At 40.6% G+C, this 27828-nt stretch overlaps 1 protein-coding gene across 7 annotated transcripts in view; it reads left to right on the top strand.

Annotated features, from left to right (window-relative positions):
- The first annotated feature begins 5110 nt into the window (after window positions 1-5110).
- PALM2AKAP2 (PALM2 and AKAP2 fusion) overlaps window positions 5111-27828 on the top strand; it is a 532659-nt gene continuing 509941 nt past the window's right edge. For 6 of the 7 annotated variants that reach the window (XM_007497892.3, XM_007497888.3, XM_007497891.3 and 3 more), the window contains exon 1: window positions 6083-6217. In XM_007497892.3, coding sequence (XP_007497954.2) covers window positions 6173-6217 — 45 coding nt within the window. In that variant the 5' untranslated portion in view covers window positions 6083-6172. 7 annotated transcript variants of the gene reach the window in all.

The following is a 27828-nucleotide window of genomic DNA, read 5'->3' as shown; positions in this document are numbered from 1 at the left end:
CTGGTCGAGACCTCAGCTACATGTTTCCTTCTTCTCTACCATCTTGGCTCCATAAAAATAAAGATTTTCCTCCCACTCTTCCCTTTTCTTCTGGAAAAAAAGTGAAAAAACAAATTAAAACAAAATCACTGAGAAATAAAACTCTCAATTCACAGTTGTATAATCTGGCAAAACAAATGCGTACATGATCCCCACCTGAAAAGGCAGGTCTCTTCTGCCTTTTCTGTTCATTGCCACTCTGTTGGGAGATGGCTAGCATGTTTCATATGCGGTTTTCCCCTTGGTATTGGTCAGAGTCCTCCCTTTTTTACAGTTGTTTTTCTCTATAATGTATATTTTGGAGAAATGTGTATATAATATATGCTGCCCTTCTCTCATACAGGACCAGATTTATCTCAGCAGTAATGAAAAAGGTTATGGGCGAAAGTATCTCATCCAGAAGATTTCCCCAACCTCCCTCTCTTAATCTTAATAAATTCTCTGTTAATTATTTCCTATTCCTCCTAGCTTTAGCTTTTTGTACATACATGTTGGCAGGCTGTGAGTTCCTTAAGGGCAGGGACTGTCTTTTTTTTTTTCTATTCCTGGGGCTTAACACAGTGTCTGGCACATAGTAGGCACTTAATAAATGTTGATGGAGTGATTAACTGGTCAACAGAGGATGTCACTGTTTGTGTCACATTATCTGATGGGTGTGTGGCCCAGTGGAAAGAGCTCTGGACTTGGATTATGAAGGACTGGGCTCAGAACCTGTCTCAGACACTTTCTGACCCAATGATATCAGGCAAATCACATCGTTATTTTCTCCTCTGTAAAATGAATGGAGTAGGGGCAGCTGGATAGTGCCATACCGCTTTTAAATTTGGCCTCAGACACCTCCTAGCTGTGTGACCTTGGGCAAGTCACTTAATCACCATTGCCTAGCCCCTCCCTGTTCTTTTGTCTTAGAATTAATACTAGAGGGGGCTGGATGGCTCAGTGGGTTGAGAATCAGGACTAGAGATGGGCAGTCTTGGATTCACATGTGGCTTCAGACACTTTCTAGCAGTGTGACCTTGGGAAAGTCACTTCACCCCAGTTGCCTAGCCTTTATTGCTCTCCTGCCTTGGAACCAATACTTGGTATTGATTCTAAGATGGAAGATGAGGGTTTAAAAAATGAACAGGGTTGAATAAATAGCCTCAGAGGGCCCCTTTGGTTCTAATCAATGATTTTATGATCTAGAGTCAGTCCTAAGGCATCCCGAGGCACTGACTTCAGGCCAAAATAGGTCACAGGTTGGAATGGCCACCCAGCAAGAGCAGAGAGCCAGAGAAAGTTGCAGCTGATTGGGAAGAGGTCAGGAGAAGGTGTTCAGGTTTGAACCCATTCAACAAAGCCAAGAGACTGTGTAGGAATGCAATCAGAGACCACAATCTGCATCAAGTCCAAGAGCAGCAGCAGACGTGTCAGAGATGCATAAGTTCCTGGAAAGAGAGGGGAGAGAAGAAGCAAATCCAGAGACAAGGTTCAGATGCTGGGGGAGTACGTGTGTGTGTGTGTGTGTGTGTGTAAGGCTCTGGGCCTAGAGTTAGGAAGACCTGAGTTCAAATGTGACCTCAGACACTTTATGCCACGCAGTTCTAGGCTAGTCACCCAAACCTCTCTGCCTCAGTTTCTTTATCTGTAAAAAAAAGGATAATTATAGCATTTACTCCCAGGGTTGTTGTAAGGATCAAATGACATTTGTAAGTGCTAAGTAAAGCACTTAGCACAGTGCCTGGCATATGTTAACTATTATTATGAAGACCAGAAAGCTGAGAGGCCAGCATTTTAGGGCACAGAACATTCGAGGTGGTCTTGGCAATTTCTTTGGAAAAGGTGTGCATTAACTCTGCCTCCTTTTCACGTGATGGGATCTCCCCTGTCACCATGTACAGCAGAGGCTGCAAGGGGCCTTTTAGGCGATCCATCACTGTAGAGGGAACTGACTGAATTTGAATGTAGATTACAGCAGACCATTCTTCCCTTTATTTCCTCCATGAATTTTTCTCTAGTGTAAGTCTTTTTTCCTAGCCAGATGGACACTGAGATATATATTGTAGGATAACACATGGACAATATAGATTACCTGCCATCTTGGGGGAGGGGGGAGAGAAAATGTCAGATAACTTGTTTCATTCTACACTGATTCAGATAAGTTTGGGAAGCCATTCCACAGTCAACTAGCATCTCTCCTGTTTCCAAATGTTGCTCCTACAAAAAGTACTGCTACGAATACATTGATATTTATGAGCCTAAAAACAAATTTCTTAGGACTTCATAATTTTACTTAGAGAGGTGAATGATTCAGGGTATGGAATGAGACATATGTGCGCATATAAGTATATATGTCTCATTCTGTACCCTGAATCATTCACCTCTCTAAGTAATTTTTTGATTTAAATTTTACTTAGACTTAAATTTACTTGACTTAAATTTTACTTAGATGACACAAGTAAAATCCAGTAAAATTGTGCCTCGGCTATGGGGGGGGCGGGGAGGGAAAGAATATGAATCATGTATTCACGGGAAAATATTCTAAATTATTTAATTAAATAAAAATTTTCTATTAAAAATTTACTTAGGTGAAAGATTCAGGGTACAGAATGAGACCTATATACACATGTATGATATATATATATATACACAAATACACAAGTAATTTTTATTATACATAAGTAATTTTTAATTTAAAAAGTAATATTTTAGGGGGCAGCTGGGTAGCTCAGTGGATTGAGAGCCAGGCCTAGAGACGGGAGGTCCTAGGTTCAAATCTGGCCTCAGACACTTCCCAGCTGTGTGACCCTGGGCAAGTCACTTAACCCCCATTGCCTAGCCCTTACCACTCTTCTGCCTTGGAGCCAATATGCAGTATTGATTCCAAGACGCAGAAAGTAGGTTTTTTTTTTTAAGTAATATTTTAAATTTTATTTAACTTTTACTTAGACTTAAATTTACTTGACTTAAATTTTACTTAGAGGAGTGATAGATTCAGGGTACGAAATAAGATATACATATGTGAATAAGACACATATATGTGTGTATGGAATACATGTCTTATTTTGTACCCTGAATCTATCACCTCTAGAAAGTAATTTTTAAATTTAAAAAATATTTAAAATTTTATTTTTTTAAAACTCCTTACCTGTAGATTCTAAGGCAGAAGAGTAAGGTCTAAGTGACTGAGGTTAAATGACTTGTCCAAGGTCATACAGCTAGTATGTGTCTGAGGTCAGATTTGAACCCAAGTACTTTCTCTTCCAGGCCTGGCACTCTACTGTGCTACTGTGTGGTGTCATGTATTCTTTTTGCTAGAAGCCTATTCAACACTACCTAGTTTCCCTGAGACATTTTTTTCTAAATCAAGATAAAAATTCATCAAACCTTTATTAAGCACTTATTGTGCAAAAGTTGCTCTGAATAGATAAAAGCAATAAGTGTTCTTAAGGAGAGCTTCCCAATGGTCAAGTAAAGTCCTTACATATTTTTCAACAAGATTAATGAAGGAATTTGTTTTGAATGACTATGCATGTTTGTTATAAACAATTTTTTTCTTTTTTTTCCAGTGGGGTGGTGGAAGGTGTGGTTGGGGAGAAAATACATTTGTTAATAAAAAAAACAAAACACACTTGATTTAAACATAAATAAAATTTGGTCTCTGGAGCAAACTACCTCACATAATTGGTGTGAGCAAAGTACTTTGCAAATCTTAAGGTGTTAGCTATAAATAAATATTATTTAATATACAGATGTGTATATATATACAAAAATGTATTCATGGTACTTTGCAGAAAAAAAAATTGTAATTTTGCCTACAATAAGTGCTGATCGTTTTATTTAAGTCCATTTTTTGCAATTAAGTTGGTCAGAAGTTTTGGGGTTTTTTTATGGTGAGCCTTAACCCACACCCCCAAAGTGAGAGAAGTAATTAACAAATCATGCTAACCATGACTAACAAATGGATTACAGAATGAAAGTGTTGATTTGCAAGCTGGAATTAGAAACTCATCAGGCAGGAAATGCTGTCATTGGGATGGTTTTCAGAAGCTCCAAGACTAAGATAACAGTCCTGTCATGGAAGCATTGTAAGAATACAGATAATCTATCCATTTGCCTAGAATAGCCTTGTTGTGTTAGAGGTTAAAAAGACAACAAACCCTCCTATTTGGGGCTGTTCATTTCTTCCCTTCAACCAAGGCCTGATCTCATTTTACTCCTAATAACCACACTCCACAAAGGTTAGAAGTTACCAACTCCAGTTTGAGAGTTGAGGCAATGGGACCCTCTTGGAATTTTTTCCCATCCCCCTCCTCACTTTTCCTAGGGCATCCTCTCAGTTACATACTCCAGGGGATTAGTCCCTATTAGTAATATCCATCCCCACAACAAGCATTTCTTAGGTCCCTCTTGTGGGTCAGGCTCTGAGAACACAAAAATAAAACCCCCAGAAGTTTCTGTCCGGTCTGCTGTTCTGGGACCCAACAAGGCGTCTCCAAAGTCTTACTGCTCTTTTAGGCTTTAGCCATTGAAATGCAGGCGGATGGGGGGAGAGGGCATCGCAAGCTAGAAGGGTCTAGGGTGCAAAGTGGCGCCTGAGTTAAACTTCGAAAGAAAATAGCGATTCTAAAACTGGACCTGAGGAAATAGTGCATTGTGGGCAGGGGGGCTGCCTGTGCAAAAGAAAGCATTTCCAAAACTGCAAGGAGGAGCCCTTGGGAACACAAAAGGCAAATGCTGAAAAGGCTTGTCTAGAAATAATTGGAACAGAGACAAAAACAAAATAAAACAAACAAACAACAAAAAAAAAACTCCTCCGTCCCCCCCCCCCGCGCCTCCCCCCCAAAACCCCAAACCGCATCAGCCAGTGGTTTTCCCTTTGGGATGCTCTATCGGACTTCCCTGACAACGTGTGTCTCGGGGCATGTGTGTGTAGCCTCGCGCACTTTGCACCCGTGGCTCTTTCCAAGCACTAAGTCAACAATTTTGGTGGGCTGAGCCCGGTGCTCTTTTGGACGCTGCAGAAACATGGTTGTCGGGGTTGCCCTAGCGGGGTGTAAGCGGCCTGGATCTTCTAGAACCATAAACGTTAGATCTCACAGGGGAGAGCTGGAAGGGAAGGTGGAGGGGCACAGCCTCGGCGGCCCCCAGGGCACTCGCTTGACTTAAAGCCCCTCTTCCGCCGGAGGAAGGCGATGGAAACTAATCAACCCAGCAAAACCTCCTAAGGGTAAATGTGTCCACGTTCAAAGGCGCCAGATTGAAGCCATTGCTGCCTGCTGCAAAGTCCACAGGGCAGGGCATGCCACACATATGTAACCAAACCCCGCCGTCGATGGCAGGGATGCGGACTCTTCAGCCCCCGGGGCATCGCGCGCCCCACCCAGCTGTGTAGCGCTCCTCAATCCATCCTGCCCAGAATAGCCCTGACCACATTCCTCCTTCTGCACCAACTGCCGCGTCCCGATGCCCCTGCTATAGCAATAGCCGCCCGTTAGGTTCCGGGTTATTTACACCACCACCACCCGCCCCCCGACTGCAGTTTGACCCTCAAACAAGTAAAAAAACCAAAATTTTCTTTTTAAAGAACACAGTTCCTTTTCGAAGGAATTTGTCTGGCGGGCTCTATTCTCGCACCCTCCCCGGCCCCCGCACTTCATCCGAGCCCGGCAATCCCACAGCTGTCTCATTCCCCTGCATTCATGCAGGTTCTGATTACTAGGCGTTCTCTTGATGTTCAACTCCTGTGGTGACCCAACACCCCAGAGGCGGAGCAAACAAGCGGCGACGTCAGGGCAAAAAAAAAAAATCCTCCTAGCCATGCAAGCTCTCCCTCTGCTCAGCTGCTCCCAGCCCACATCCATGGCTTGTGTGACAGCATCGGAACACAGAAGCCACGCTGAAATGCAGTCAGCAGTACAGCTGGGAGACAGGCACAGAGGCGATGGTCCAGTGACGAAAATGAGCTTCCCGTGAGCTTGCTGGTCCACTGCGGTGCCTGCGAGGGGCCCGGCGCTTCCCTTTGCAGCAGTGCCGGGCTCGGTGCAAAAATACCCTGCGGTGCGACTCAGTTTCTCTCGGTGACTGCGGCGTTCCTCTCCGCCCCCCCCCCCCCCCCTTTTTTCTTCCCTCTTCGCGTGTCCTCTTCTCTAGGATGGCGGAGGCAGAATTGCACAAGGAAAGGCTGCAAGCCATAGCCGTAAGTCTAGTTTCATTTTACTTGCTCTATTGTCTGGCAATGGAGAGGGACTGAGTTTCGGGGTTGGGGAGGAGAGAGGGGGCGCATTCCAGTACAGTAGCTGCATTGGCATGCTCTTGTGGGGAGGGGGGGTCAAAAAAAGGAAGTTTGCAAGGTCTTGCTTTGCCTTTTTCTTTAGACGTGTGCATAAAGGTCAGCACATGCATGTTTCTGTGTGTCCACATGTAAAAACTAGAGTGTGCTTGGGGACTAGGGATTTGAATGGGGAGAATTAAGCGCGATTTGTCCGGGGGTCAGAGAGGAGATGTTTTATTTAAGGACTGATCAGAGAGGGAAAGTGGGGGGATGGAATGGTTCTAAAACGTTCTCATGCTGTGCCCAGGAATATCTTTTTTTTAATATATATATGGACCTGGAGGGTGGGGAAACTGGATGAAATGGTGATTTTAATTCACTGCTATTTCTCTTAGCTAAAGGGAAAAAGTGTGTGGCTCCCCAAACTGCTGAGGTGCAATGCCATCTCCCCGAATTGAGCCCTGGCACGCAATCTCATCCCAGAAACGTGTGGATGCCCTTGGAAGCCCCTTGCCTCGCCTCCCCTTTGCTGGTGTCATGAAAAAGGGCAGGCAGAAGGGGATGAAAGCCCTGCTTATCAAATGGCCCATTCCCAGTCTCAGCTAGGAGCTCCTGGGACTTAGGATGATCCTAAAGAAGGCTCTGTTCTAGAGCCTGGCTATTCTGTACAGCTCATCTAAATGGGTTCAAGGCAATCCCTTTTGGCAAAGTTCAGATGCCAGCTCAAAAAAGTTGTGCAATATAGGGTGGCTTGTCCATGCTGCCCGGTCTTACACCCCCCAAATCTGGCCGGATTTTAGCTGCCCTTAGACCAGGGTTACCAACGATCTGCAGATGGTGTGTCTTTCCTCTAAAGGCCACAGCTGGGTTATATATTTCCCTTGGAGAGGAGGGAATGATTACTGCTGTTACAGGGAAGAAAGAAAGAGAAGTGGGTCTATTAGCATCCTCTGCCCCAAAGTTTCCGGGAATGGGTATTTGTTGGAGAGAAGGGGTCCTGGCCGTGCTTTGCTGGCAAGGTCGGGGGTTTTGTTGTTCTTTATCCCCACGGATGGAAAGGGCCACGAAGGCCATATTTTTTTTCTTAAGTCCTCTGGCATGAAGGGAGTCTTTCTGGCATGGAAGGTCTTCCTAACTCTTCAGACTCGGCTTCTTCTTCGTGATGCCACTTAAATGGAGAGGTTCCCTCCAGCAATAGCTAATCTGAAAACTTCTGGAAGCTGAGCTGTCTAAACGTCAGTGAGAGCCGTCACTCTCTAGGCTCTGTCTATTTCCATGGCTCATGAAGTCATTCCTCGCTTCAGAACTCCATAGCAAGCCAGTGTCGCCAGTATGTCATGCCCTTGGTAAGAAAAGGCATATTCAAATCGCGGTGCCATGTAGATAGCTGATGTTTTGTCTTGGGTGGCATAATAGGAGGCTGTGCCTGGAGTTGGCCTTGAGCTACAGAGGCTCCTAGATGGCACCCTTCGGGGCCAGAAGATGCTGGCTTCTGCTGAGGGCTTCCTTCCTGCCCCCCCCCCCATGCCTCCCGCCAATGGCTAAGCAAAAGCTGGTGCCCCTGGAAGGACTTGCTTTCTGCCCAGACAGAGACGAGCGTCTCAAGAGGTGGTGGATGAACCTTAGCAGGAGCTGCTGGGTTTACTTGAGGAAGGAATCTGGCCCAGGCTTTGAGGAGTTTCCTCTGTGTGTGTATACACATATGTATCTTCTGTGGATGCATGTGCAGAGATGTTTACACATCTATAGCTAGTTTTCAAGCACAGCTGTCTCTCATACCTTTATAATTCTTGGGGAGAAGATCTGTAGACCCCAGGATTGTGCATTCAGTTGCAAGTAAGCCAATTAATATACAGATCTTGACGAATAAACATCCTGTCCTTTCTGAGATCGCTGTGTATGATTATATTGCTTAGGGGTACAGGTTCTGGGGTCCTGTCTTCTAGCTCATATGCTCTTCATTCTGAAGGTCTTTGAACTTTAAAAAATATGCATTTTGGTAACTGGATTTTAGGACAATTGCTTTTCTTTATTAGCCCACCAATCTTGTAAATCTTTAAAAAATATTCTGAGAAGAGGTCAATAGGGTTCACTGGACTGTCAGAGGGGTCAGAGGTCCTAAAAGGTTTCAGAACTGCTCCCCTCATTGTTTTCTGCTACTTCCAGTCTTCCTACATGCTTCTTCAATACAAAGTCAGTCTAAAGGATGGTGTTTCCCTTATTATGTCTAGACTTGTGGAGGAATGGCAGTCTTCTCCTCAAGTCTTATGCCCAAATCCTGGCATATGGAAATCTCCCCAGAGAAATAAAGACAGTATGCCAGGCTTTGGGCATAAGACTTGAGGAGGAGACTGCCATTCCTCCACAAGTCTAGACATAATAGATTCGGGTCTGCTCGATTCTCAAGTTAGAAATTCCATCAGCAGACTCAAATTTAAGTCCTAAGATGCTTATTAGCTATGTGATCCTGAGCAAGTCACTTACATTCTCCCTGCCTCAGTTTCCTCATCTGTAAACGAATACCTCTCTTACAGGTTTCATTGAGGCTCACAATGAGATAACATCTGTTATGTTGTTGCTCTTCAGTTATTTTCAGTTGTGTTCAACTCTTTGTGAGCCTCTATAGAGATTCCTTGGCAAAGATACTAGAGTGGTTTGCCAGCTGAGGAAACTGAGGCAACAGGGTTAAGTGACTTGACAAGTAAGTGTCTGAGGCCAGATCTGAAGTCAGGGAGATGAGACTTCCCAATTCTAGGCCCAGCTCTCCAGTGTCCTATAAATGTTCACAATAAAGATGGTTGCCCAAGAAGAGATCCTTACTGCCTGGGATGATTTTTGCATTTCTTCAGGCTCTTGAAGAAGGAGAAATTCCTATTATGAGCCCAAAGAGCACATCAGTGGCCAATTTGAAGTGGTCAGATGGGAAGAGGGCACTGGGGGACCCTTCACTGAGCAGATGATGGCAAATTCACACAAGAGATATTATATTTCTTTAATGCCTATTATATATGACACTAGTAAAACAAGGGAGATGATCTCTAAGTACCAATTGGCACAGGGGAGATTTAACACTGTGATCACTAATGCTATAAAATAACAGATAGTCATGTGACCTAAAATAATCAGATCACATGATGTCTTTGAACAATTTATCTCCCCAACTCAAGCCTCCATTTCTTCACCTGTAAAACGAGGGAATTACTAAATGCTCTCTAAGCTCCCATATGATCCATAAACATGGGGAATCTCACAATATCCAACAATTTTAATTCCCAAACAGACCAGTCTTTCCCATCTTCTACCCCACTTTATCTCAAAAAAAAAAAATGTATAGTATTCTATTTGAATCTTCCAGCTTGATTCTCTTATCCTGAGCTCAGATATGGGTTGTTCTTATCATTATTTCCTGCCCAAACCAAGAAGAATTGGAAATAACATGAGCAAGATCATTTAAAAATCTATTTTGTTCAATTAGTCAACAAGGCAACAAATGATATTATTTATTATTTTATAATAATAATAATTTTATATATTTTATATAAATATACATAATTTATATAATTCTAATAAGTGCTTACTATACTCTGGTAAGCACTGAGGATACAAAGAAAGTTAAATATGACCCCTGTTTTTAAGGAGCCTGTAGTCTAATGGGGGAGACAACATGCAAACAAACGGTAGACAGGCTCTATTGGAGATCATCAGTAGAAGGCTGCTGCTTCTCCCTTTGCTATGAATTTTCGGCTGAGGGATTCATAATGACCTTTCCTAGTTTTGGTTATAAAAGGTTAGATCACTTAAGGATGGAATGAGCCGCCAAGACAGTTGGAGCCCCCCCTCCCATCTTCCTTTCCTCATGAGCCCTGTGGGTGATTCTGAATTCCTGAGGGATGAAGTTAGAGCCTGGCTAAGTGGCCTGACATGGACCCTGGGCATGAGGACGCTATGAAGCCCACTGCTATTAGTGGTGAGCCGGGGGCCCACATCCTGTTACAAAGATTCCAAGAATTGGTTCAGTGGATGTAAACCGTTCGATGTCAGTCGTATCTTAATGAATAACGTTTGCATTTCGAAGAGGCCACCGAGTCCAAATGGAAACCAAATGTAGGGAAGGGAATGTGGCGTCTGAACTTTGAGGAAGGAACAATCCTTGCTCAAATGTTGATTTGGGCATATATATAGACATAGATGTACATTTCAGTTGAATAGACGAGAAAATTTACACACTTAACCTGGGATGGGTCACTAAAACACAGGCCCCCATTTTTCATATTGATATTCTTCCAATATTGTTTGCAGAAGGTCAAGATCGTATAGATTTACAGATTTAGAGATGAAGGTGAGCTTGGAGTTTATCTAGTTCACCCTCCTTATTTTACAGATGAGAAAAATGAGACCCAGCGAGCTAAGTGACTACAAGGTCACACTGATAATCGGTCAATTAAAAAAACACTTAGGAAATAGCTACTTTATGCCAGGCCTTGTGCTAAGCCTTGAGGATACAAATATAAAAAAGGGATAGTTCCCACCCTCGAGGAGCTTATGGTCTAATGGGGGAAGACATTTTTCAAAGAAAGCCAAAAAAAGCAGGGATAAGAGAAAAAAGGAAAATGATGGAGATATCCAAAGGAACGCAGCCTAGGAAGAAAGGAAGGGATGGTTGGCCTGGACCCCCTTGATAAATGGAAAGTTTGGAGTTTGTTGCCCAAATGATAGTAAGTGGCAGAACTTAGATCTTATCCTACGGGCTGGTTATGTGTTACGAGGAAGGCATACCTTGGGCGCTCCATTAGTATCTTCTAAATGTCAAGAAAAGTTGAGGAATCCTTCCCAGAATGGTGCCTGGAATTCCTGTGGCAGAAATGAGAGAGATAGACAGAAACAAGTTAGAATTCACATTGTTGGAGAGAATAGCAACCTCTAGGAGATTATAGGTCTTTTTGAGTAAGTGCTATGTGATAATATAATATAATATGATATAAATATACATTATATGATAACATAATATACATATATAAAACAAATATAAAAGTGTCTAATATTCATAAAGGAAGACTTTTGACAGATATTATGGATTATTTTTAAAGGAGCAGAGTCCGGCGAAGTAGCAGAAAAAAAAATGATTGATTACTGTTGAAGGGAATGAGAAATCTGGAGACCTAAACAATCAGTGCATATGCAGGGTTGGATAGAAGAGAGACAAGGGCAGTTAGTAGAAAAGTCATATAGAAGAGTGAATTCAGTAAGATAGGAAATAGGGAAATACTCAAAGTTGTTGAGCAAGGAAGTGATTGGATTAAAAAAAAGTTGGTTTGTTTTTTAGAAAAATCAGTTTGACTTATTTTGATTTTTTCTGATTAGTATTGGGAATATTTCTTTAATACAAGGCCAAGATGTAGTTCAGTAAGAAAAGATAGATTTTATTTATTTTATTTTATTTTTAATTTATAATTATTATTTTATTTTATTTTAATTCCTGCTCATATGAAAGAGTTTGATTAATTGTAGGGAAAAAGATCATTGAAAAAAGTTTCTTAGACCAAAAACATCCTTTTTGGCTTGAGTAAGCATCTCAGTAGTTTAGGAACAGAGTGAAACCACTGAGTTTTTACCACTATGAAGAACATGAAGACAGACTTCTGGCTTCAGATACCTTGTGGTTGGACAGGAAAGGAGTAAGGATCCATAGTTCATATAAATATTTGATTGAGTAGATTAATTGTCCTCCAAGAAGACAAAGCAACGTGATCAATGCATAAAGACAATAGGGTCTGCAGCTCTAATCTTGCTGAATGTTTGTAGTCTTGATACATGAGAAACATGCATCTCGGCATTCCAGGCTTAAGCCTCCTGGGATCAAAGACCATCAGCCACAGTGAACTCTGTGGTGCACTGAGAATCATAGCTGCCATCTTCAATCAACCAAAGGATGTATTGATTGAGTTTGGGCAGCATTTAGAAGAAAGCACATTCTCAGGAGATGTGAAAGTTCTCATTTCCAAGTTACCCTGCACTACCAGTCCCTGGAGCAATCAGCCTTTTTATCACTGCCCTGACTTATGGGATTTGTCATCTCATTGAGCTTGAAGGGTTCTTAGGGGAAACTGAGGTCTTAAAGGTTAGAAGACTTTACCCATGGTAACAGCTCAGAAGTGGTTAATCTAGAGCTCAGGTTCAGGTCTTCTGACTCCAAGGTCAGTATTTTCTCCATTACACCTTGCTGTGCAAGATGTTTGTTGGCACCTTCCACCAAAGAGTGAAAAGAAAGTGGAAAACAATGGAAATTTTATTTCTGCCTTCAAATATTAGAAAGATTCGTCATGTGGAAGAGAGCTTATTTGCACCCAGGTTTTATCCTATCACTATACTGTAAGCTTTTTGAATATAGGGATTGTATCTTACTTTATCTTTTTATTCCCAGTGATTTGAACTTAGCAGTTACTTGATAAAATTTTGCTAAACTGTTGACTCAAATATTTGTGGGTTCAGAGTAGATCTAGGACCAGAGGAAAGAATACAAGAAATCTATCAATGATAAGTGCAAGACATTATACTGGGCATCAGGGATCCAAAGCCAAAAACCAGAAACAGTTCCTGGCATAAGGAATTTATGTCCTATCAAGGAAAAGAATATGTATTCATATAACACAAACATGCAAGAGAGTGTAAGTTCTTTGGTGGAGTGAAGGAAGCCAAGGATTTTAATGGGCAGAGATAAAGAGGAGGTTCATCTCAGGCACGGGGAGAGGGACAGTCTGTGGAAAGAAATAGATGGATGGATGGATGGATGGATGGATGGATGGATGGATGGATGGATGGATGGATGGGTAGATATATCAAGAAGAAATGTGTCCAGCAGCTAGTACGTTAGTTCAATAGAACCGAAGAGAGTGTGGAATACAGTTGAATAATACCAAAAAGATAGAGTGAAGCTAAATTGTTAAGGATTTTAGCTACCAAACCCAAGATTTGGTACTTTTTTTTTAGAATTGATAGGAAGGCACTGGAGATTTGGGGCATGGGATATATGTTCAGATTTAAGCTTTAAGAATATAACTTTCCCAGTTGTGTGAAGAGTGAATTGGAAAGGGGAGAAACTTGAAGTGTGGAGAACAATTAGGAAGCTATTACCAGTTGTCATGTTGAGAGGTGATAAGGCCCCTTGTTTGGTTAGAAAAAAAAGAGAAGGTTGTAGGGGCAGCTGGGTGGCTCTATGGACAGAGAGCCAGGCTTCGAGATGGGAGATCCTGGGTTCAAATGTAGCCTCAGACACTTCCTGCCTTTGTGATCTGGGCCACTCTTTTGTCTTGGAACCAAAACACAGGATTGATTCCAAGATGGAAGGTAAGAGTTTAAGGAAAAAAGAAAAGTTTTTAAGAAATGTTATGAAGGTAGAATCCACAAGATTTGGCAAATGATTGGGTAGAGAAAGTGAAGAGTACTGAATCCAAGGTTACAAATCTGGATGATTGGAAGGGTACTGTGTGGCCTTTAGCAGGAATAGGGAAATTAGGAAGATGATGAACTTAGAGGGAAGGAAGAGTTCTATATTGAGAGAAATTATGTTTGAGATGCTTATAAAATCCAATAGGCAATTGATTTGGGACAAGAGATCAAGAGAGAGCCTGGGGTTGGATATTTGTATCTGTAAGGATGATTTTGGAACCCTCAGGAGCTGATAAGATCACTAAGAGAAAGAATAGAGAGGACAAAAAGAAAAGAGGTTCCAGGACAAAATCTTGTGATTACACCGAGAGGGAAAAGTTTGTGAGATGGACTACAGAAGGCAGAGAACAAGGGGGAGACGAGCCATGAAAACCCCAAGAAGAGAGAGCACTCCTGAGGAGGGGAGAGGAAGTGTCTCATGCTGCAGAGGGGGTCAAGAAGCTTGAAGCCTGGGAAAGAGGACTGGATTTGGCAATTATAGGATTACTGGAGAGAGTAGTCATAGGGATGGAGTCAGAGGTGACACAGCAAAAAACAAGAGTGACAGAGATGAATGCATGTAGAAAGCATCTTCTAGAAAGTTGACTCAAACAGCTTCTAGAAATTTGACTCAAACAGGTCAAATCAAGTGAGGTTTTTGGTATTTTTAAGAATAGAGGCAGTGGAATCCAGGCATGAATGTAGTAGGCAATGCAGAAGTCAGTAGAGAAGGAGAGAGGAAAGGAATAGAGATAGAGGGAGGGCTGTGACTGTAGGGACAATTTGCCAGAAGAGACATCTGAAAATGGGGTCTAGGGCACAAGTAGAGGGCTTGGCTTTGGTGAGAAGGGCCATTGGTTCACCAGAAACTACAATAAAGGAGGAAAAAATAGAGGAAGAAGTCAAGGTGTTTCAAGATTTAGGGTAGGAGAGAAGAAGGAAGAGACAGAAAGGGACAGAAAGAGATATCTTTTTTCCCCCCAACAATCTCTGAGGTGACATCCATTGCTGAAAGAGAGAGGGCAAGAGTTTGGTGTGGGAGGTTCAAGGAGAGAAGGGTCAGGTTAGGAGAGCCATTGTGAAGAATGGAAGCATAGAAGAATCATTTTGCTTCAATGAAGGACTAATTGAGATGAGATAATATATAATAAATACATAATAATAATAATAAGGATACTTAAATTGGTAGTGGACACATTTATCCAGGTTGTGATTTCCTCTGGTATTTAGCAACAGATAAATAGGAGCAGAGGAGGTAGATAAAGGGATAACGGTAAATTCACGATTTCTCTTTAAGTGACAAAAAAGACAATTGGGCAATGTATTCCAGAATAGATGATGGGCACCTAGGGTACCTCACCCCTTCCAGTGGGGGGTGCCTTAGGTGCCTGCCCTGAGCTTGTATTAGTCCTTGACATCATGATGTCATTTTGTTCATCTTCAAGTATGAAGGACAATAATCACCGACCAACCTCTTATAGCCTCCTTTTTCTGTGTTGGCTTCTCCTATTAGACTGTAAGCTCCACAAGGGCAAGGACTATCTTTTTTTTTCTTGACTGTTTTAGCTTAGCACAGTGCCTGGCACATAATAAATGCTTAATAAATATTTATAAATTGAACTGAAAATGGGAGTTGAGAAAAGCAGAACCTAGTTTAGAAGAGATTAAAATTATTTAAGGATGAAATGAACAAGGAGTAGCGAGTTTTTCATCTTTGGGGTTCTTCAAAGAGCCTCCATGGCGAACAGTGCTGGGATGGCCACTTTGTAGCTAGGATGCAGAGATTTAAGCTAACATATAAACTGAGGCAAGTAATCCTTTTCATTCCAACCTCATGCATCTGGTTTAGATTAATGAAATATCTGTGCATGCTGGGCTGGCGACACTCTTATAATGTGGGCCAAATGAATAACAGAAATTATGAGAAATTTTTGAAATCAGAATGCTGGTGAGTTAATGGAGCAGTTGGCAGTATGTTCTAAATCTGTGGTTTTTTCTGTAATCAGTGACATTAGTGTAGCTTACAAAACTAATTCACATTTTGGAGGTGGGAAGGTAGGAAGTAAGTAGGTTTAGATCCCTAAGTATGAGGTTTAGATATGGTTTAGAAGGTGCGCAAACTCTTTCCACCAGTGCAGATCTGCAACTAACCGTATCGTATAATCGAAACAGAGATGTGTGTCAGAAGCATCCCTTGAACACTAGGCTTTCTTACTCCAAAGCTTGCCCTTTATTTCCTCTTATGACTACAAATGCAAGTAGGCAGTTAGAGAGAAATGAGCCATCTCTCAACATTCAAACAGAAAATGAAATTAAATGGAAAAAAATTTAAACTATTTTAATTTAAACTATTTAATTAAATTATTTTAATCAGGCATTTATTAAGTGCTTACTATGCGTAAACCATTGGGGAGGCAAAGATTTGAAAGCATAGTCCATGTCTTCAAGGGGCTTATAGTTTGTCATGTTGGTCTTTTGACTTGGGAAATAATGTTAAAATGTTCGAGAGGCTACATCTGTGTAGAACTACATAAAATAGAAGTTGTTCAAATCATCCGCATCTAGAACAGGAACTTCAAAGATTTTAGGGTAAAGAAGGGACCCACAAACTTAGATAAAACATGCATTTTTATTTCAGTATAATTGATTTTCTTTATAATCCTGTGTATTTTGCTATCGCTCCTATTTTTAATATAATTATAATAGGATACATTTACAATTATGTTATTTACATATAATATACTTTAATTACATGATACATTTATACTATATGTTACTTATATAGTATATATTAATTCTATGTTAAAATGATAAAATAAGTATTTATATAACATTACTCTCTTATAATATATTTATATTTATTTAAAAATTCAATTTATATTTAAAAACATTTTCCTGAGAAGGGACTCATAGACTATCAGAGGTATTCATGTCACAAAGAAGATTAAGAACCCTTGATCTAAGATGCACTTACGGCATTGATTTTGAGCCACTTGACTGTGTTCATTTATTAGGATCCTCAGGGAACAGTCAAGGCAGTGGGACTGGGCATAGATTTCTAACAGAAGCAGCTGCCAGTTGGCATAGCCTTGTAGCCAGGAGTGGTGTGGCATTTTAGCAACAAGCCAACAAGAGCCTGAGTTTTGTCAAAGATCACTAAAAGCTTTGAAGCTTCATGTGTTAAAGGCTTCTTCAAAAATGTTAGCAGATATACTGGGAATACTAAGTGGTGAAGATGTTCCATAATTTATTTTCATTCCAGTGAGCATTTATTGTGTGCGGAGCATTGTGGTGGGTACTATGGGAGATAGTAAATTTAACCCTGTTTGCCTCAGTTTCCTCTTCTGTAAAATGAGCTGGAGAAGAAAATGGCAAACCACTCTAATAACTTTGTCAAGAAGACCCCAAAATAGGGTCACCAAGAGTTAGATACTGTGAAAATGGTTGAGCAACAACAACAATGACAAAACAGGCATTTTTCAGGTTGGAGAGGAGGCCAAAACAAGCACAGGGAACAATGAGATAAAAAAATATATAGGTTTGGGAAAGCCAAAGTTATCTTCAGAGGATCCAGAAGAGTCAAGTTTGGTTGGAGTATAGAGTGAATTCTGCAACAATGCTTACTTTGAAAATATGAATATGTTCCAACATGACTGATATATTAGGGAACATTACGACCATAACATGGTCAAGTTTTCGTTTGTTCATTTTCTTCTGTGGGAAACAGAGAAAGAATGCAGAAAGCTGCACTAAATCTCAATAAATTGCAGGACACAACTTTTCCATGGCCCACTGGAGACCCAACTTGGTTATGCAGCCTGGTTTGTAGGCCAAGCAGCCACTTGATGGCCGCCATTTATTGTTGTATGTTTGAATTTCTTAACTATTTAACATATATAAAACTATGCTACTGTTTTTATTAGGTTTCTAGCCTTTAAAAATGTGTCATTGGCAAAATTTGGGGTCTTATTTTTCCCATAAACTCTGTGGTTTTTATTTGTGCAATTTTGCATAGTAAGATGCTTTTGGGGGGATACATGTAACTGAAGTTGAAGCTGAAATGCTTTGTATTTAAACAACCTTAAAATAATAAGATATTTATTAATCTAGTTAAATCATACTTTATATTCAAATAACCTTTAAATAATATATTTAATAAATTATTTAAATCATAGTTTGTATTTAAATATCCTTAAAATAATAAGATATTTATTTATTTTTTTAATATTGTAATATAAATTTAATAGAAAATACTAATGAATGTAGAATAAGGGAAATTAATGAAGAATATAAACTAAATAATAATGAATTTGTAAATGGGAACAATGATACCAAGATGGAGAATTTAAGGACCAATGAGAGTAATGTAAAAGCTGATGATGCAAATTTTGGGGAAAGTCATGTAATTCAAGCAGACGTAGACTTGGATGGACAGGAAATGACTGAGCTTTGTACTGCTGTTACTGTGCTTGCACCAATTCTTGAAACCTTTCAACCTCCAAATAGTATTGAACCCTATGTTTCTGTAACTATAGGGGATCAGAGATATGATCTTTTGGTGGATACTGGAGCCAGGAAATCAGTTTTTCAAAGTCTCTAAAGATTGTAAAGCTGTTGGTACTATGGAAGTGATTGGAGCTACTGGAAAACCAGAGAGTAGCAAAACTGCAACCTAAAAAACCTAAAAAAGGACCTTAGGTCCTTTAACCACAGAGCATGCATTTCTTTGTATGCCAGAATGTCCAATGAACCTTCTTGGTTTTTTAACAGTCCCCCTTATTCCCACCATTATTTTACTTCCCTTTCTACCCCCCTCCATATTTAACCCCCCCTTATTTTCCCTGTAGTCTTTCTAAAATTTAACCCCCCCGCTCCCTCCCTCTCTTGTACTGCTTCCCTCCCCACTAGACCATTTGTTACCCTTCTACTCCCCTAAAGGGTGCAAATCTATTCTCTGCCCCCAATGGATTGGATTATTTTTCCCTCTTTGAGTCACTTTCAAAGCATGTAAAAGTTGAGTATTTCCTGTCTCTGACCTCTTTACCCTTCCAGTGTATTGATGTTCTCCCCCCTCCCACCATGAGCTTCTTTATGACATATAAATATGACATATAAATTATGACATATAAATGTCAAAAAATGACATATGACATATAAAAAAATGGGGGTAAATTTACCCCCATTTGTTTCTTTTCCCATTTCTTTTAATATTAACCTATTTTTAAGCTCTAGTTATATATATACATATATATATATGCATACTCATGCGTATGTATTTTTGCATGCATATATCTATCTACCTATTTATGTTTTCCTTTCATCCTATACAGTTTGTTGCTGTTCCCTCTAAGTATACTTCTTTTTGCTGCCCAGGTAATAACAACAGTTTTTAAGAGTTACCAATGACCTCTTTTCTTATAGGGATACATATCATTTTAACTTATTGAGTCTCTTAAAAATTTTTTTGTTTTTGTTTTTCTTTTTTCCCACTTTCTTAATTACCTTTTGATGATTCTCTTGAGTTCTGTGCTTGGACATCAAATTTTCTGTTCAGGTCTGGTGTTTTCTTTACGAATTCTTGAAATTCTTCTATTTTGTTAAATGACCATACTTTCCCCTGTAAGAATATAGTAAGTTTTGCTGGGTAGTTGATTCTTGGTTGTAGACCTAGTTCCTTTGCTTTCCAGAATATCATATTCCATTCCTTTCTTTTTTTCAGTGTGGATGCAGCCAGATACTGAGTTATCCTCACTGTGGTTCCATGGTGTCTGAATGACTTCTTCTTGGCAGCTTGTAATATCTTTTCTTTGGCCTGATAGTTCTTGAATTTGGCTATAACATTCCTGGGTGTTGTCAGTTGGGGATTAAGTACAGGAGGTGATCTGTGGATTCTATCAATCTCCACTTTTCTCTCTTGTTCAAGGATTTCAGGGCAGTTTTCTTTAATAATTTCCTGTAATATAATGTCCAGGCTTTTTCTTTTGTCATGGTCTTCTGGTAGGACAATAATTCTTAAATTGTCTCTCCTTGAACGATTTTCTAAATCCTCTGTTTTGTGAATGAGATGCTTCATATTTTCCTCAATTTTTTCATTCTTTTGGTTTTGTTTTATAGTGTCCTGCTGCCTTGTGAGGTTGCTCGATTCTAGTTGTTGTATTCTGGTTCTTAAAGACTGGATTTCATCCTTAGTTTTGTGGTCATCCTTTTCCTTTTGGTCGGATTTTCTTTGGAGGTCATCTTTCATCTTCTTCACCTCATCTTTCATCTCCTTTGCCTCATTTTCCAGCTGGTTGATTTTGGCTTTCAAGACACTATTTTCTGTTTCCAGATGACTTATCTTAGTTTTTAAGTTCTTTTCCCAATTGTCTTAAGCCTCTCTTAATTGTGTTTTGAATTGCATTTTGAGTTCTTCCAAAACCTGTATCCAATTCGCTGGGATTTCTGATTTTTCCTTTGCTGATCCCTCCCCCTCTGTTTCATTCACTCTTTGCTCATTACCTGTGCAGAAGCTGTCTATTGTAATTTCTTTCTTCTTTTTCTGTTGTTTGCTCCCTTCTTTATCCCTTCTTTGCTCCCCGTATTTGGCTGTGCTCTTGCTCCTCTCATTTTGTTTTGGCTTTGGGGCTGTCAATCTCCCCTCTTGGAGCTTTGTCAGATCTCTTGGTACAGTCTCTAGGGGAGGAATATTAGCTTCCCTGTCCTCTGGAGGCTTTTGATTGGATTGAGTTCAACTGGGCTGGGCTGTATGTGGTATGAAGCTCTGAGGCTCTGAAGATGCCTGGAAGGCTGGGCTGCCCAGGCTCTCTCCAGTTCTCTCCAGCTGCTTCTCTGCTGTCCACAAGTGCCTTTGCCTGCCTTCCTAAACTCTGAGGAGTTCTGATGGGATTAGGTTTAACTGGATTGGTCTGGTTGTGGCCCAAAGCAAAGGTGAGGCTGGAGCCCGATGGAGGGACCCAGCCACAGCCCCGTCTCTCCCTGACTTCCTCCCCGCTGTCCAAGCTGGATGCTCCAAGCCCGGCGCCCCGCTGCTCACAAGGTAGACCCTGCAAACCAGCACCTTTGCCCACTCAGAGGTTCCCGCTGCTGCTGGGGGCTCAGCCCTCTGGGTTGTGGGGCAAGGGTCCTGGGACCTACCCTCTGCCTTCCCCTTAGCCCTGAGTATTCTCAGATTCTGGCTTTTGGGGGGTGTACCTTTTGATTTGAGTCCAGAAGGAGGGTTCCCTGCTTCTGTCCTGTTGTTCAGATTGAATTTCGGTGCCCTAGGAGCATTCAGTCTGTATAGGTTAAGGAAGGGTCTTCCATGAGGTCTGAACTTTTGCTGCTTGCTAAGTTGCCATCTTGACTCCGCCTCCAATAATATATTTATTAATTTAGTTAAATCATACTTTATATTCAAATAATCTTTAAATAACAATATACTTATTAATCTATTTAAATAATACATTGTATTCAAATAAGCTTTAAATAATAATCTATAAATCTAGTTAAATCATACTTTGTATTCAAATAAGCTTTAAATAATACATTTATTAATCTATTTAAATAATAGTTTGTATTTAAATATTCTTAAAATAATATTAATCTAAAATCATACTTTGTATTCAAATAATCTTTAAATAACAATATATTTATTAATCTATTTAAATAATACTTTGTATTTAAATACTTCGCATGTAATGAGAAGACAGGACTCATTGATGTTGGGAAAGATTAAAGGCAAAAGGAAAAAAAGACAGCTGAGAATGAGATAGTGTCATGGAAGCAATGAACATAAACTTGGACAGTATTCAAGAGAAAGTGGAAGATGGAAGGGCCTGGTGTGTTATGGTCCATGAGGTCATGAAGAGTTAGAACTGAACAAAAACAAAATGTCATCCTATATGAGAACTGGCTTTACCTATGTACCCTATTCCGTATTGGGAAATCATAGAAGATAAGACTGGCAACCATGAATCTGGTGATTAAGACATCATTGGTGACTTTGGGGAGTGTAAGTATCTAGTCCCCTTTTTGTCCCAGATGGAGGAGATTCATCACATTTGCTGTGTTCCCACCCTTTCATGCTAGCAGCCAGTTCCTCCACCCTTTGAAAATCCATATTATGCATCCCTTGGATCTAGATGCAGGACTATATAATCTTCTATAAAACAACTAAGGGAACTAGCATAAGGGAATAACATTTATATGGTGCTTACTACATGCCAGGCACTGTTTTGAGTTGTTACTCTAAATATCTCATTTGATCCTCATAAAAACTAAAGCTTCCTCAGAGGGGAGAGAAGCTTTAAGGTAGGAAGATAGAGACAGGATAGAAGTTTTAAATACCATGAGGGGGATGACGGAGTCAAATTAGAGATATGAGGTGGCAGGAATGAGTCTTTATTAATTTTCCATAAGCCACAGCCAAGCTTTGATCAAAGGACCACTTCGAAGGCTTTTACCAGTCCAGAGATCCACATTTAATACCACACAGGTCAGAGAGATGAAAGAGAGATAGAGAAGATTTAAAGATGGAGCTTGGCCAGAGGCCAAGCTCCTGCCAGGACAGCCATCAGCTAGCCTGAAAGAGAGAGAGAGAGATGCGGAGCTTGCTGGGCCAAATATAGTCTTTGATATGCAAATATACACAGTACATAGGGATGATTCTCATTGGTTAATGACAAGGTATAGGTGTGGTTTCTCTTAACCAGGTGAGCACAAAGAAACCTGTGTTCCCGCCTAACCTGGGGGAAGCTGGGGGCAAGGGTCAGAGGCTTTCCCAGCCATGTGCAATACTGAGCATGCTCTCTTCTAAGACAATCTGTACATACCAACAGTTTCCCTTGCCCATAGCTAAGGGTGGACTGCTACAAAAACCCTGTGAGGTAGATTCTGTTATTTATCTCCATTTTAAATTTGGGAAAACGGAGGCAAACAGCAGTTAAGTGACTTGCCTAGGTCTCACAGCTAGTAAGTTTCTGAGGCTGGATATGGTCTCAGATCTTCCTGTCTCCAGACCCAGTGCTCTAGCCTCTTTGTCATCAGTTGCCTCAAATTATCCCATTTTATTGTGGGTGTTCAAAAATCAACCGTCTTTCAAGTCTTTTGCCAACTTTAGCCTTCTCTTATTTTTGCTGAATTATATTGGTTTACTTACTATGCTAGGTGGGTGGGATTTTTGTTATTTTTTTCTTCCTCTAAATTATAACCAACAGTCACTTTAGTGTTCACTTTAGTTTTAAATTCATGTCTGAAATTTGAAACTTTGAGAGTTAGCAAGAAAAAAAATGTTATTCTGAAAAGAAAAACATATTTTTGAAAACCTTAACCCCTTTAATGGTAGATGGGGTTTTGGGGTGCTAACGCAGGCTGCTTTGAGATGAAAAAATCAGAGTGTTCTGATTAGTGGCATGTTTTATAGAGTCTGATTTTCCAAGGTGACTAACAGTATGTAGGCCAAAATGATGGGACCCTGCTTGGGGGTGGAAGGAGTGGAGGAGATGTGGGTTTGTTTTGACATGTAAGGAAGATCAACCTAGCTCATTTATAGATTTGCCAAACTGATTTATTGATGTCAAAGCAAGGCAAACAGTGAAGATAAATATTTCTGTTGTGTCATTTTTTTTCAGTTTAAGTCTGACTCTATTTCTTGGCAAAGATACTGTAGGGGTTTGCCATTTCTCCTCCAGTTCATTTTACTGATGAGGAAATTGAGGCAAATGGGGTAAAGTGACTTGCCCAGGGTCACCAAGTTAGTGGATGTCTGAGGGCAAATTTGAATGAGTCTTCTTGACTCCAGTCTTGGCACTTTCTCCACTGTACCAGCAATGGAAGCTTCCAAGTCTAGAAGCACATCTGAACCTGGAATACATTTTCTTCATAAATCCAGCATGTGGTTGGCCAGCCCTGCCAACTGACCATCAGTGGCCCACTGGATATCAAGAGTAAACTTCTTGATGCTCAAGAATAACAAAAAGTTATTTTGTTTTTTTTAATTAAATTTAACTTTTTAAACTATTTTTTATTTTAATAACATTTCCACCTAAGTTTTCCAAAGTTATATGATCCAAATTCTTTCCTCCCCCCCTCACAGAGCTGGCAGGCACTTCAATCTGGGTTATACATGTATTATCATGCAAAACATATTTCCATAGCATTCATTTTTGTAAGTGAATAATCTTATAAAACCCAAACAAAAAAGTGATAAATGATATGCTTCCATCTCCATTTCTACTCCCACTGTTCTTTCTTTGTAGGTGGATAGCATTCTTTGTCACAAGTCCCTCAGAATTGTCTTGGATCATTGTACTGCTGTTAGTAGCCAACTGAATCAAATTTGATCATCCCACAATATTGCTGTTACTGTGTTATAATGTTCTCCTGGTTCTGCTTATTTCACTCTGCATCAGTTCATAAAGGTCTTTCCAGCTCTTTCTGAACCATCTATTTAGATTTGTTTTACAGATGAAATAATCCATGGCCAGAAAACCCAATGCATTTCTGAATTTGCCCATGAGAAATAAATGAGTTTGGCCATCTGCACTAATGCAGTTTTTTTGGTGTGGAGTAGGCACACTAAGGATTCCATCACTTGGGATCTCCTTTTTTACCAATCCTTCTCCTCAGGAAAGGAGCTAAGTCTTACCAGACTGGCTAAGGAGAGAGCCTGACTTAGTGGTACTGATTGGAATAAGCTGGGTCTGGGTCTTTAATTTGTCAAATTGTTTTTTTTTTCATACTAAGAGCTTCTGAATCAGTATATGATGCTTTGAAACTTAAGCTTGGTGGTATCAGCTGAATAAAAAGAAAACTTGAACCTTTAACAGTAATTTTGTCATCCTTCCCCTCCTAGGTTTCCATCTTTCCCAAAATGGAGTATTAAAAAATTAGAATAGAGTCCTGTTCTTTAGAAAATGGCAATTTAAATCTAATTATAATTGCTTAGAAAGGACAGTGCTCTCCACACATTGTAAATCTTCAATCAATATTTGTTGAAGGAATAAAAGCTAGAAATAAAGATTTGAGTTCATTGCCCTTTAAACATTTTTTTCTCTATTAATAAAGTGGTAAGGGGAGAGGCAAATATGAGTCAGCATAACATAATGAAAAGGACCTTGGAGAGGAGTCAGAATACCTGGGTTCTAGTTTCAGCTCTAATACTCTCAATCATTCAAACAATTGAAACACATTTATTAAGGACCTACTATACACCTAGGATTCGGGAAGACCCAAGTTCAAATGCTGCCTCAGATGCTTAACTAGCACTTCTTACCCAGTGTCTGTGGGTGAGTCATTTAACTCTGCCTCAGTGGCCTCATCTATAAAATGATCTGAAGAGGGAAATGTCTAACCATTTCTGTGACTCTTGCCAAGAAAACCTCCAAAAGGGGGTTGTAAGGACCAGAATATAAGGGGTAAAAATAAAAGGGTTGGACTAAATTTATCAGAGTGTGGTCACCAGGAATTAATTTTTTTAGCAATTTGTTTATAAAATATAGAGTGAAAGTAGAGAAATGAGAAAGAGGGCAGAGTAAGAAATCTAGCTTAGCAAGCTAGACCATTGCTCAAGCTCTGGCTTTACTCCGGCAGAGTTCCAGAAGCCCCAGCCTCCTCCAAGATGAGGGACCCCTCCAAAGACCAGGGAAAGGAGTCAGCTTTTCTCACTCACCCACGTGGTAGGCCTAATAGAAGCAGTCCTCAGTCAGAGCTCCTCCAAGGTCAAGTTGAAGGTGAAAAGACCTCGTCACAGGAAGTTCTTGGCATTTTTAAAGACCATTCCTTTCGTCACTTCCTGTGCCTTCCTTCCCTTTTATGTGGACCAATTGCAGCTAAAGCTTTGCTTGGGACTGTCCTGGGGGCTGTCAGTGGCTTCTGATTCATCACCCACTTTCACACAGGTGGGTCACAGACCTCCCCCACTTAAGGATAAATAGGATGTTTTTGCTTCTGGTGATTGAATCTAAAAAAATGGGCAGGGAAGAGTTAATCCCATCTTCACAGGATCATGAAGAATTAGAAGTGATTGAGAAAGGAATGAACAACAAGATATGCTTAGCCATGGGGGCTCAAAGACAGGCACAAGAAAGTCTCTGTCCTCAAGGAATAAATAAGAGATTTGTAATGTGCTTAGCATAGTTCCTGGCACATATGCAGGCATTATATAGGTGCTAGCTTTCTAGTTAGAGAGAGGAGTGGTAGTGGTGGTGGTAGTAGTAATAGTAATGAGAGTAGTAGTGGCAGTGTAGTGAGTTATAGTGGTAGGAGTTGTAGTAGTGGTAGCCATAGTAGTAGTGATGGTAGTAGTAGCAGCAGCAGGGAGTGGTAGTGGTAGTAGCAGTGGTGGCAGTGATAGCCGCAGTAGGAAGGGTGACTCCCAGGCATCAGGGGATGGGTTTGGGACAGCAGACAGGAGTCACCCTCCCCACTGCCCTGGGGGCCCTGGCTGGGCTTCTGGCTCCCTGATGGTGGGTGCTGCCATGGGGGAGCCCCAGAGAAGTGGGGCCTCTGCGAGGGACTGTGGTTCTTCTCCTTGCTGGCTGCTTCCACAAGAGCAGGAGAGGTGAAGACAGAGACGCCTGTTAGATTCGGGATTCAGGAGATGATGGTTCTCTTGGGAGGGGGCAGGGTCAGTGGAGTGATAAGACCAGGAAGCCAACGTAAAGAGGATTTTCTGGGTGACTTTGGGCCATTCAGGTACCTCTTCCTGGGCCTGTTCCTTACCTTTAAAATAAGATAGTTATGAAATCATCTCTAAATGGTCTCTAAAGCTCTTTCCAGCTCAGAAATTCTAGGATTTCTTTTCAAGACAAAAGTATCTTTCTTGAAAAATGATCTGTTTCCAATGAATAATGTATGAAAATGACCAAATAAAATAATGTTTTAAAAACTAAAAAAAAAAAATAAAGCATCTCTGACCGATAAAAAAAAAATAGCATATTTCCATAGAAATGGGAAGTGTATTTGAACGTTGTTAGTATTTTAACAATAAAGGGAAAATAGGAATAGGAAGTGAAAAGTTATTGGTAGAAGAATTTCAGTTCTAGTTCCCAAAATTGCTACCAAATGAACAGTTGGGGCTAATTAAATTAATTTAATCTTTCTAAGCCTCAGTTTCTCTACCTGCAAAATGGAAACAAGAATCTCTGTAATAACTTAGCTTGGGGGCAGCTAAGAGAAGGGAACAGCCAACTCCCCATATATCCCCATATAAGCCGAGAGGACCCCATGGACAGCAGGGTCAAAGGATGAAGAAGATTCAGACAACAAACTGAACAACAGAAAGGCAGGTAGTTGGCACAGTGGATGGACCGTTGGACCTAGAGTCAGGAAGACTTCTCTTTTTTGAGTTTGTCTGGCCTCAGACATTTAGTAGCTGTGAGACCCTGGGCTAGTCACTTAATCCTGTTTGTCTCAGTTTCCTCATCTGTCCAATGAGCTGGAGAAGAGAATGGCAAACCGCTCCAGTGACTGCTTAAAAAAAAACCCCAGGGGGCAGCTGGGTAGCTCAGTGGATTGAGAGTCAGACCTAGAGACTGGAGGTCCTAGGTTCAAATCTGGCCTCAGACACTTCCCAGCTGTGTGACCCTTGGGCAAGTCACTTGACCCCCATTGCCTAGCCCTTACCACTCTTCTGCCTTGGAGCCAATACGTAGCATTGACTCCAAGACGGAAGGTAAGGGTTTAAAAGAAAAACAAACCCAACCAAAAACTCCACTGGGGTCATGAAGCATCAAACAGCTGAAAAACAACAAAGATTGATTTTTATAGGATTATTCTGAGAAATAAAATTTATATTGCATATATATACATATATATGTTACTATATATTTATATATTAAAATATATATTAATATATAATTTTATCTGATGCATATGTGTGTAGTATATAAATATAGCAATTAACCTAAGAGCAGTTTGCAGAGTTAACGGCAAAGATCTTGCTCAAGAACCCAATAAGAACTTGTAGCAGTGTCACACTGCAGGGACTTAGCTAGGAGATGGTTTCCCTCTGGGGAAGCTTAAGAACACACCTGGAATTCTATCCCTCCAACAAGCTTGAAGTTAGACCTGTTGCACAGGACGGAGCAGGAGGGGGCCATGTGACATCCAATGAATGGGACCTGATCAGTTTC

Source organism: Monodelphis domestica, chromosome 7 (assembly GCF_027887165.1).
Source record: "Monodelphis domestica isolate mMonDom1 chromosome 7, mMonDom1.pri, whole genome shotgun sequence".
In the NCBI taxonomy this organism is placed as follows: Eukaryota; Metazoa; Chordata; class Mammalia; order Didelphimorphia; family Didelphidae; genus Monodelphis; species Monodelphis domestica.
The sequence above is the reverse complement of the archived record's forward strand: the minus strand, read 5'-3'. Positions and strand labels throughout refer to the sequence as shown.